Source organism: Primulina tabacum, chromosome 1 (assembly GCF_025594145.1).
Source record: "Primulina tabacum isolate GXHZ01 chromosome 1, ASM2559414v2, whole genome shotgun sequence".
Taxonomy (NCBI): Eukaryota; Viridiplantae; Streptophyta; class Magnoliopsida; order Lamiales; family Gesneriaceae; genus Primulina; species Primulina tabacum.
In genome coordinates this window covers 55,152,888-55,165,183 of record NC_134550.1, presented here as the reverse complement: position 1 = coordinate 55,165,183, position 12,296 = coordinate 55,152,888, and the positions used below count along the sequence as shown (strand labels likewise).

At 30.1% G+C, this 12,296-nt stretch overlaps 1 protein-coding gene across 1 annotated transcript; it reads right to left on the bottom strand.

Moving 5' to 3' along the window:
* Positions 1-7,956: 7,956 nt before the first annotated feature.
* LOC142551247 (isochorismate synthase, chloroplastic-like) lies at positions 7,957-11,619 on the bottom strand. Its single transcript, XM_075660381.1, has 13 exons — positions 11,354-11,619; positions 11,039-11,233; positions 10,714-10,925; positions 10,475-10,592; positions 10,270-10,386; positions 9,546-9,833; positions 9,299-9,417; positions 9,152-9,209; positions 8,940-9,050; positions 8,722-8,806; positions 8,532-8,629; positions 8,344-8,436; positions 7,957-8,229 (listed from the first exon to the last, which is right to left on the bottom strand). Exons 1-13 carry the CDS (start codon positions 11,474-11,476, stop codon positions 8,170-8,172), a joined length of 1,677 nt encoding a protein of 558 aa, XP_075516496.1. The 5' UTR covers positions 11,477-11,619; the 3' UTR covers positions 7,957-8,169.
* Positions 11,620-12,296: the final 677 nt, after the last annotated feature.

The window sequence follows — 12,296 nt, the reverse complement described above, 5'->3', positions numbered from 1 at the left end:
TATAAATAGAGATAATCCTAATAAATATTTCATTGATATTTATTTTATCTATATTTCTTTATCAAAAAGAAAGTCAACTAATATTGTTCAAAGCCTTGGTTTATTTTGAAAATTTAACGATATAAGATTGAATAATATATTTGTATTAATTTTAACTATATTTTCCTCTTTTTAAAGGCTAGAAACTATAACAATTATTTTATGAGATATTCTTGCAATTAACGAATGATTATTTTTATGAGAGATATATATTGACAAATCAGTTATAGTTTTTGTAACATTAAAAGATATATCTTTGAATGTAAATTTTTAAAATTATGATAAATAAATTTTTATAAAATTTATTTATTAGCAATACTCACTACTTCTCCATAGACAAAGTCAAAGTTATTTGGTTTTTATTTACTTGTAAATGAAGTGAACAAATGTTTTTCACAAAAAATATTTGTTTGAATGTGATTTATTTTATTTTGTAGATTTATAATCTTTTGAATGATTTTATATATGCAAGAAGTTTATCTTTAATTTGGTGAGAAAGTTTTTGTAAAATCAATTATTATGATGATGTCAAGATTATCAATCTACGTATGCTAGGCAAGGATCAAGTTGCCAGAAAGATGGAAACTCCAAAATTTTTTGGTTTTTATTTTCTTGTAGATGAATTGAACATATTTTTTTCCGCAAAATATTAATTTGAGAATATTGAAATACAAAAAATCATGGGTTTTATTTGTTTATAGATGAAGCGAAAATAATTTTTTCCCAAAAAAATTAGTTTGTACAATATTGAAATACCAAAATTCTTTTGTTTTATTTGGTTGTAAATATAGTGAATTTTTTCCACAAAAAACATAATTTGTGTAAGGACATGATATTAAATATCCTCTATTTTGCATTAATGTGAATTTGTTGCAGCCTTCTTTGAATCTGATTTGAACACGTTTCGTTCGGCAACTGAATTTCAGAAATTGCGGATGTTCATACTGGAATGATGCATCTATAAATAGATGCATCATTCGACATTTCAATGTATCCCATTCACAAGCTTCTTCTTGTGATTTCTTATTTCTCCTATTAGTTCTATAATATTTGTGAGGTGTTTGTTCTCCTGTATTAAGAGAGTGTGTGTTCTCTTTGGAAGAACAGTGAGTGAGTTGTACACCGTAAAATATTATAGTGGAATTCTTTTCATCTTGCCCGTGGTTTTTACCCCAATAATTTTTATGGATTTTCCACGTAAATCTCGGTGTCCAGTTTACTCTTTATTTTCGGGATTTATTATCTCAAATTCCATACGTGGGACCAACAAGTGATATCAAAGCCTTGTTTTAAAATTTCTTAAAATTCTGAGTACGCTCTGTGGTTGAAGCCTAGACTGATCTTCCACATCAGAAAAGATTTTTTGAGATTTTTTTATTAAGGCAGGATTATTTTGTTCATTCTACTAAATTGTTGTAGACATAATAGCGGGCAGGTACGAGATAGCAAAATTCAACGGAAGCAATTTTATGCTGTAGAAAATAAATATACAAGCAGTTTTAAGAAAGGAGAATTGCTTGACGGCTATTGGAGATAGACTGGTGGAAATTACGGACGATGGAAAGTGGAACGAGATGAATGATAATGTTGTTGCTAATTTACACTTAGCTATAGCTGACGAAGTTTTGTCAAGTATATCTGAAATAAAAACAGCCAAAGTTATCTGGGATACTCTGACAAAGATGTACGAGGTCAAGTCACTACACAACATGATTTTCCTAAAGAGAAGGCTTTATACTCTTCGGATGGCGGAATCCTCATCGATGACCGACCATATCCAACACACTAAATACTCTATTTGCCCAACTCACTTCCATGGGGCATAAAATAAGGGAAAATGAACGTGCGGAGCTTGTTTAAAGTCTACCAGATTCATATGATCAACTTAAGAGAGTGTGTTCTCTTTGAAAACACAGTGAGTGAGTTGTACACCGTAAAATATTATAGTGGAATTCTTTTCATCTTGCCCGTGGTTTTTACCATAATAATTTTTAGGGATTTTCCACGTAAATCTCGGTGTCCAGTTTATTATTTATTTTCGGGATTTATTATCTCAAATTCCGCACGTGGGACCAACAAGATGATCTTATAAATATTTCGTGAGTATTTATTCTATCTATTTTTCTTTATAAAAAATCCAACTAATATTTTTCAAAGCCTTAGTTTATTATTAAAATTTAACAATATATGATTGAATACATACAGTTTTACTAATTTTAACTATTTTTCGCCTTTGTAAGGATCAGAAACTATAACAATTACTTATTTGATGATCTTGCAATTGATGAAGATGTATTTTTATAAAGAATGTATATAAGTAAATCAATTATAGATTTATGTAATCTGAAATGACATATCTTTGAAGGTAAATTTTTAAAATTATTATGAATAAATATTTACAAAAATTATTCATTATTGCTCAATATTTCTCCTTATGAGTTATAATTGATAATAAGAAAGGTCAAATTTATTTGTTTTTATTTGCTTAGTGAACATATATTTTTCACAAATATTAAATTGAATATGATTTGTTTTATTTTGTAAATCTATAATCTTTTGAATGAGTTATATATGCAAGAAGTTTCTCAGAAAAAAATTAATATATACAAATTTAATACTTCCAATAATATAGTATGAAATATAAAAAAAAATATGTTATCGTAATTTTGAATTTTTGTATTTAAATAACATATTGCATAAATATGTTATATCATTAAGAGTTGAACACTTTTTTTATAAATATAATAAAATATTAATTAAATCATATTTTGTCAGTTGTCTAGAAGATAGAATAACCAAAATTCATTGATTTTATTTGCTTGTATATTAAGTTAAAATATGTACAAAAAATAAATATAATTTGTAGAATACTGAAATAACAAAATTCTTTGGTTTTATTTGCTTGATGAAACAAACTTTTTTTTCTACAAAACACTTAATTTGTGTGGAAATTTGTAGAGGCATCAAATAGAGAAGAATATACATTTCTTCTCGTAAGATTTGCTAATGAAGATGGCGAGAATATTTTTTTTTCACAGAGAAGAAAAAACTGATGACAAAAAAATCATGAAATCAATATAAATTGAAAATATAAAAGAAGAAAACATTTGACACAATAATTTAATTTAAGGTTTAGAATATATTATCTATATTATTTTTTATTTTTCATAAATCAATAACACATGGTAAAATAAGTGGTCAACGTTATGTATTATACTTTTTTCTTCTCTCAAATTTAATTTTAATAACTATTGTGATATAAATTTTATATTATATTTTCTCAAATGTCTAATTTATACAAAATTATAATATTTATTACTACTGTGTTTTTCAACAATTATTAATTTATTTAGATTGCGCTTGGATAAATTGATTTCAAATTTATGGATTAGAATTATAATTTTATTGTTAACAATGAAACAATATATCAAATCTTGAATCTACACATTACTTATTTACATATTATTATTTATATAAAGTAGAATAAATTTCAAATAACATTATTATTGGGTGGACTTAAATAATATCATAATTAACATGAAATGATACTATATAAATATGAAATGAGTGGATTTGAAGTTTATGATGTTACTTCTCTAAATAACAAAAATACATTTGAATTTATTGAAATCCTTCCATTCAAGAATAACCTTAGATTTATAACACATAAAATTTTTAAACAAATATCTTTTGCACTCATTTTATAATACATGTAGTACAAATTATATTACATTGAATTTTCTACGGATAATACTAAAAGTACAACCAATATATCGTACTGCGATATTTACAACAATTATATCGTGAGATTTTGTTATTATCTAATGAGATTTTATATTTAATTTATCATGAGATTTTGATAAATGAAATTTCTGTATTGATTTTTTTTGAATTGTAAGAATTATTGTACAAATTTAGTTCTACATGTAGCATTACTAATTTTCTATCGACTAATATAGCATGAAATCATTAATATATAATTTTTTGTAAATTAATCTCTTCTGATCTCATTTCTTTAACAACAATTATTGATAATAGAAATGTATTTTTACGTGCGTCGCACGTGTCTTTACCTAGTAACCTGAAATATCTTGTGATTTTGATGATTTTGGGGGTGTGTCATTAACAAGTACTGCATTTAGTTTATATAATCTCTCGAGCTCCAAAATATTTGTCCGATTTGTGTGCATTTTCAAGTAAATCTTTGATCTATAATCTTCTCCCTTATACTTTTACTCCTACCCACAATTTTCCCCTTTTTCTGTCAATCCTCTAAAATTGTTCTTTTTAATTTTCTTTCACCTCTTGCTGTGTTAAAAAAAGCTACACTAATTACTTATGTCTACATTAAAAATGTATGTTCATGACTCGTCTAATTTTTTTTTCTCGTGAATATAAAAATAAAAGTAAATTTTTTTATTCTCATGAATACAAAAATAAAAGTATTAGTATCTTCAAATAGATAAAAGTGAATTGTATTTGTGTAAATAACTAATTTATTATTAAAGAAGAAATTTTATATTTGAATTAAATTGTAGTTTAAAATAATTATCATGATTATGTCACAATATATATGTCTTAAGTCAATTTTCAATAATAAACCGTAAGACAGTAAATTATTATACTTCTTCAAAAATATTTTATGTTTGACTATACATATGTCGATTACATGCACCTATACACCGTAATTTTTTCATTAAATTATACTAACTTATCTTCGAATAAATAAGTGTTCAATATTAACACAGAAACACAAGTTTTCTAATAAAAAAATTAAATATAATGTTAAAGATTCTTCGATAAAATTAATATTAGGAGAGAAATTTCTAGATTTCAAAAAAAATTAATTGGTATATACGGAATGAGTTGGTGGGATGCGAAAAATCACATTATTTAGTTAGTAATGTACATATTTGAAACAAGTGATTATTGACTTTTGTTTGATATATATATATTATCTATATCTATAATAATAGTAACTACTGTAAATATATGACTTTGTTTGTATCGCTAGGTTCATATGTACGTTGTTTGTATCGCTCGGTTCGCCCCGAATATATATGTTACTGATAAAAAATATTATTTTCTTGTTTTACCAATACTATGATGTTGATATTTGTGTTCTGGTTTCATATGTAAAGGTCTGAGGAAGGTGACAATAGCCCTAGGAGAGGGTTGAGAAAGTACGATGGTGCATGCATGGCCACAAACCCTATTGATCAATGTCGGAGATGTGTCAAGAATTGGGATAGAAGTCGGTGGAATGTGTTCTTGGGTTTGGTCGTCACACGACAGGAGGTGAAGCAGGAAAATATTATGTCGTGACCGACCCCTCAGACAACGATCACCTGAACCGGAAACCAGAAACTCTGTGACATGCTGTGATACAAGCACAACCATTACGGATCACATTTGCGCATGATATGGTGATCAAAACTGATCCAGGAGCTTAAATAAAATTTTCATTTATTTTATAAAATATTTTGACAAATTTTAAATAAAATTAATTAATTGTATAGAAACAGATCCCTAGTTGTGTTTAAATATATTTTAATTTAATTGACAATACGTAATATAAATCATATTAAAGTTATTTTGTAAGAAAAAAAATTGCATTCAATATTTATAATTGTACGTTTAGGCTAGTACACTTGGGATGATAGAATAAGGGTATAATATATCTTTTTAAATAAATTGATAATATAATTAGATTAGGTAGCTAAAGGCGAAGTAGTATTAACGAAATCAAACCCATCAATTGGTGTAAGTCCACATTTTGGTGGATCTTGGGTTAATTTTAAAAATTTGACGATTATGTTTGTCTTATTCTTCAAATTGCTCACAATCATACATTTATAAACAAGGATAATGACTTATTTTGGTCCATTAACTTGTTCTAGTTTGGATTTTTGCCCGTTATCTTGTCAAATTTTGGTTTTGACACAATAATTTTTAATTTTCAACTATTTTAGTCCAATAATTGTAGTTAAATTTGACAAGTTAGTAATTTTCGATGCTATGTATCACGCCCCAGGCCCGCGTTTGCTTGACTACACAATGAGATCCATCATCGCTTTATTAAAATGATTAATCCAAGTTGATAAAAAAATTCATTATAGTTTATTATAAATTAATTTTAAATCTTTAATTTTATCGTGTGAGACAAAAGGTATCACACTAAGTCGGTATTTTCCAGCACCACATGCTACAATGACACATCAACAATTAAACCAAAATTATCGAAAATTAAAAGATAGTAACCAAAACCCAAAATTTAATAATTTAGTGAATCAAAACTGATAAATAAATAAATTAGTGGATCAAAAATACAATTTTCCTCATATATACTGGGAGCAACTAACAAACTTTTTTAAAAGCTTGACCGCCAACTTCATGCCTTAATTGACCAACTGATCACACCTTTACATGTATATATATATATGTGTGTGTGTGTGTGTGTGTGTGTGTGTAACATCAAATTTATTATAATAATAATTTTAATAACAATAAATTTGTGAGATAAAAACACTCATTGATGAAAATAATACGACATGTTCAAAATACAAGTGGATTTAACGATTTAAATTATATAAAATTTATTTGCCAAATATTAAATATTAAGGACATAACCTGACCAAATTAATTGTTGCCAGGTCTACGCAATGTTAAGATTTAATCAATTCTCTTCAGCTTGAAATATTTATTATAGGCGACATATATATTTTAGATTAATTGTGGTGTGCAGCATGCATCAACCCAATAAATTCTTGACGTCAGAACTCTTTGATGTGACGGTGAAGCCAATATTTTTTTACGGAGATGAAAACCAGATAATTAAAACTCAAAGGCGTGTTCAAACTTCGGATAAAACCGAAAAAATCGAAAATCCAAACCGAAAAAATCGAACATCGAACCGAACCGAAATCCGACTTTTGTAATTCGGATATAAATGTTAAAACCGAAGTTTATTTGGTTCGGTTTCGGATTAAATATGTCAAAACCGAAAGAACCAAAATTTCATTAGATTAATAATTTTTTATATTTTTATTTATATTATATATTTTGGTATGATATTTAGTGAATGAAAAACTATTTTGAACAATTTTTAATTGATTGTTGTTTGTTTAATTAATTTAGACCTTATGTTTAAATATTTTACTAAGGAAAAGTTAACATATTATATTTTACAATATATTTATATTATTAATTTAAATAATTATACCAATCGAATTAACCGACCGAAATAACCGAATCGTTTTGGAAGAAAACCGAACCGAACCGAAGAAAAATAGTTCGGATATCGGATTATATATTTTCAAAACCGAAAAACCGAAAAAACCGAAATAAAAAACCGAAAACCGAACCGAACCGACCGATGAACACCCCTATTTTGTACCATTTTTTGGTAATTTAATTTGTATTTTCTCTATTTTTAGTTGTCTTATCATTGAATTAGCATTTTTGGTCTCGTTACTTGCATTTTTTTTTTCCGTTTTTGGTTTTTTTTTCCGAATCCGTCGCATCTGCTAGACATTACTCACGTGATGTGACGACTGTAAATGCTAACATAGATTTTTAGAATGAAACTTAAACATTTATCATGAGTTTTTTAAGAATATCACGTTGCCTTTGAGATTTGTTCATTTTTTTAGTTTATTGCCTAGTTGATAAATGAATATCATGACACATGCAATTTTCCTTCAGTTTTCTTCCAAAAAGTTCATGTAAGCATCCGTGGCCACCGGATAAGCAATTTCCGGCCAACAAGCTGGACTCTGCTAAAAAAAGATCAGGAATGAAAACAAATGCAAGTTACGATATAAAAAATGTACTTTTTTCTCGTGGAATTATGTTTTGATGAAAAATCTAATAAGTATTTGACAGAAAAAATGCTTATTCATTTGATCAACAAAGTGATGGATCAAAGAAAATAATATATAGAGAACATAAATTAATTTATTTGTACACTATATATATATATATATCAATATTGTTTGATATTTGCCTTTACACAAGGAATTAAAAAATTGTGTGATCACAATTATTTGTCTGATTGAATTAAGCTCCATCTGCTCAGGTATTCCGAAATAATGCATCTGCCTGAACTTCTTCCTTGATTAATTCACTAGTTTAATGGTCTCCACTACTTGTTGCCATGACAGGCTCCTCACGTTTCATCAATTTTGTGAACTGTTCATTATTAACAAAAGAAGACAAACTAATATTTTATTAATCTCAGAGAATTAAGGGTCCGACAAAAATCTTGCACTCGATCGAATTTGATGTTGAAATATTATTACAAACCTGCGAGGTTTTGAGCTCCAGTTCCTTCCATTCCATGGCCGATTTACTTCCTTCTACTATCCCAGTTCCGGCGTAGAGTATAGCACCGATATCCTAACAAATCGAACCAAGATCGTAATTAGCATCGATCATGCACGACTACTTTTGTTATAAATTATCATTTTTATGCAACCGTATCGTATGCTCACCTTGCCGACCAAGGCTGATCTTATTCCAACAGCAAATTCACTCTCTGCACCACCAAACCATCCGACAGGACCAGCATACATGCCTCGGTCGAAGGATTCTGCAAGAATTATCCGAATTATAAATCGAATACAATCTTGCGTTTTTGAACTGAAAACAATATAAGAGCTAAGTGCATGTATCGATCCTAACCTGTTTCGGTTATAAAAAGTCGTGCTTCTTCCATGGGTTGGCCGCATACAGCGGGTGTTGGATGGAGAGAAGACAGAATCTTGAACTGAAAATTTATATTCACAATTATAGGATTTATGAACGTCCCAAAAAAATTAAAAATGAAGATTCGTAAAAAAAAAAAGGTGTCGTGTAATTATATCTAAGAGATATTGGAACAATTAGTTATATGTAAATACCTCATCATCCTCTATGTGAAGTGTGCCTGTCAATTTAGCATAAAGATGTTGTACTCGTGGAAGTTTTCGTAGAGCTTTGTTTGGTTCGACCACTGTGCTGGAACATATAGCCTGAAAATTCAAGAATTTGAAAATCAGACGATGTTTTAGTTAAACTAATTTAAATATGAAAAGGAAAAATCGTTTCTCTACTTATTGAAATCTCGACTTACCTCGAGTTTTCTTCTTATACTTTCTCGTACTACAGCGAACTCATGGTGATCTTTGGGGCTGCGAAGGGTTCAAATGGAAATAATTTATTTCGAATGCTTCAAGAAGCTGGCAATATATTTAGTCGAGATTGAGAATAGAAAAATAACCTGGAAAGCAAATCCTGTCCCATTTGTAAGTCTAGAGCTTCGGTTGCACCTCTAGCTCGTGTGGCAGCCAGCGCGTCGCTGCTAACGAGAATCCCATCTCGAGAAAACAGTCGTTCAGGCTATTAAAATTTTAAAAAAATATATGTTACACTATATCTTCACAACAAATTTCATGTATTAAATTTTCATGTATTAAATGGTATACAAAGAATTTCATAATAATGAAAAAAATATATGAACTACTCACAGTGTTTCCAATGAATGCAGGTGCTTCGGGAGGTTGAAGGCAAAATTGATACGAATTTTTCCCTTCAGCCTGTAAGGACTCCAACCATATTAAGGGGTCGATTTCTATGTTCGCTAGCACTCGGCTGCCACGTGCGAGTACGACCTTATTCAATGCCGAATCTTTGCTCCTGATCATACTTAAAGCTTGATTCACAGCTGAATCCCAAGATATTTGGTTGGGAACGTGTGTTTGATCGAGCAAAACGGCTGGAGTCGCGTTATTATTTAGGTTGATAACTGGGGAAAGCTGCAGCAAAACGTTGATAAACAGATTGAGTTAATAACATGAAACACATATGCAAATAAAAATTATTTAATTACTGTCGAAATGAAGTATTCAGGTATAAAACTACCGTAGGTTCGACTCTCAAGCTCAACTTTTGATAAATGTGGTATGCAACATGAAGTCGGTGCGTATAATATAATTTTGAAACCCTAAATACCCTGCTCCTTTATATTTCATTAAGTTCATCTTGGTATGCTTATTTCTTGGCCTTTATTATTAACATCCAACGTCGAATTCCCAAGTGTACAGCGTGGCCACCTGGTTGCTTTTGGTGTCGGACTTATGTGTAAGAGGACAAGTTAATTAACGTACAAACTGCTATCTGCCCCCGCTGTTCTAATTAAAGAACTTAGAGGTAATAGGATAAGTGGTTTCTAAAACGAAGTGGCTAGGCTACCTGCAACATTGTAGCCTCAAGTGCAGCAACGGCTTGTTCGTATGTCGTCGAGAGGTGATTATCCCAAGCAACGGTTGCTGCAAGCATTGAGCATCCTTCAAACTCATCGAATTCAACCTGTATTCATCATATATTTATATCGAATCAGAAATTGTATTCTTGTGAGATTGTGAAAGCACGTAAAGGGTCTTAAAAATGTTCTTACTTGAGGAACCATGAAATAGAAGGAACCAAAATCTTTCCATTCGGGGGAAATATTAGCCCTGGCATCAAAACGCATCCCTCCATAAGCACGGATCAAAGGAGACGTTTTCGATACGAACCTGAGTTTAAACACAAACACGGTTTCAACAAATTATAAACTCGAACAAACTTAATTAAGAAGTAGTTAGATGCTAGCTAGGTCAGATAATACGAGAGAAACAAGAAAAATAATTATGATACCTTTTGATGGAATGCCAATCATTCAAAGAGAATGCATTGAGATGGCGGAATGAAACTGCAGAACCAAAGCCAGCAACACTGACTAGATTTTCTTGATGGTCGTAGGAAGAGATGACGTTAGATTCTCGACCGGAGAAGTAGGTACGAGGAAGAAGAGGGTTGTTTTGAGAACGAAGCCAGTCTAGTGCTTCTATGTGTTGTTGAATGGGCACCTACACAAAACCATCACAATTTTTTAACTCAGAACAAATGGTAGTTTTTAAAAAATAATAGACCAAGAAAAGGAGTTTCTTTGACACGTAGAAATTAATAAGCATGTACGTACCTCAAGTCGGACTATCCCCGATCCAAGTTGTGAAGGGTTCGATTTTAAGTCGTAGATTGCCGAGTTGAGGCGATCAGCAGCTAAATCGGGGGTAGGAGCCATTGGAAATGTTTTAGTTTCAATGGTGCCGATAGGAGCTCTTGGATCGTCAACTTGGCAACCATTCATAGATAGTGAAGATAACTCCTTATATTTCTGTATGCATTCATTAAAAGAAATAAATAATCAGAGGTTTGTATGCATGAAATGAAAACAGACATGCATATTGCATTTTCTTCTTTTACAAAAAAAAAAAAACCATCATTTAGTTCTTACATTATTCGAGAAATGAACTGAATGTCTTGCGAATATAGTCGGCGACGACGAAGATGAGGATATTTTCCTCGAATCGATGTCCGAGGAACGTGAAATACAGTGCTTATAAGCAACTCCTGCCATGGATTTAAACGACAACTTTTGACACACTTTAATATGTGTTTCTGTGTGCTTTGGTGTATTGCCAAAGTGTGAGCGATACAGAATGGAACTTGAATTGGTATTTATACAAGTAAACACCTATGCTTTAAGCTCAAATTCACGCCACACCTGACTTGAAGTCATTAAGTTCTAATAATTCTCTGAATACTTGTAGTGTATTAATAATATCATTGACTAGCCCCATGCTCCCACTAATATATACTGATACATTAATAATAAACTCCCCATAGAGCATAGAGGGATCAAAATAAAATTAAAATTTATTAACCTTTTTCAGTAAAAATCTGATCGAATTAAACAATTTCAATCGTAATTGTGGCGGATTTCAGATACACCTGAGATGACTGTTACTTGAAAGAGTAGGTTGTGAGACGGTCTCACGAATCTTTATCTGTGAGACGAGTCAACCATACCGATATTCACAATAAAAAGTAATACTCTTAGCATAAAAAATAAAATTTGTTCATGGATGACCAAAATAAAATATTCGTCTCATAAAATACGACCCGTGGGATCGTCTCACACAAGTTTTTGCCTACTTGAAATCAAATCAAAACTTTTTCTGAATCGAATTCATCAATATAATCCAAGCATAATATAAGGACATTTAATTATTTAGACTTCCTAGGTAGCATATTTTTATACACTCTGGAAGGTAATTTTTTTTAAAGATTGACCAAATCTAAATAACTAAGTATCCTGCAAAACGAAGCGATGAATTTCAAAATCGCACTTTAATTAAACTCTCTTGAAATCGATGTATCTTTATATTTTAAACTTG

Excerpts from the sequence above, each read along its gene's own strand:
- LOC142551247 (XM_075660381.1), bottom strand. The coding sequence starts at position 11,476 with ATGGCAGGAGTTGCTTATAAGCACTGTATTTCACGTTCCTCGGACATC. Across the intron at positions 10,926-11,038 it reads CGGGGATAGTCCGACTTGAG|GTGCCCATTCAACAACACAT; the intron begins GTACGTACATGC and ends GGTTTTGTGTAG. Across the intron at positions 9,210-9,298 it reads GGACAGGATTTGCTTTCCAG|CCCCAAAGATCACCATGAGT; the intron begins GTTATTTTTCTA and ends AACCCTTCGCAG.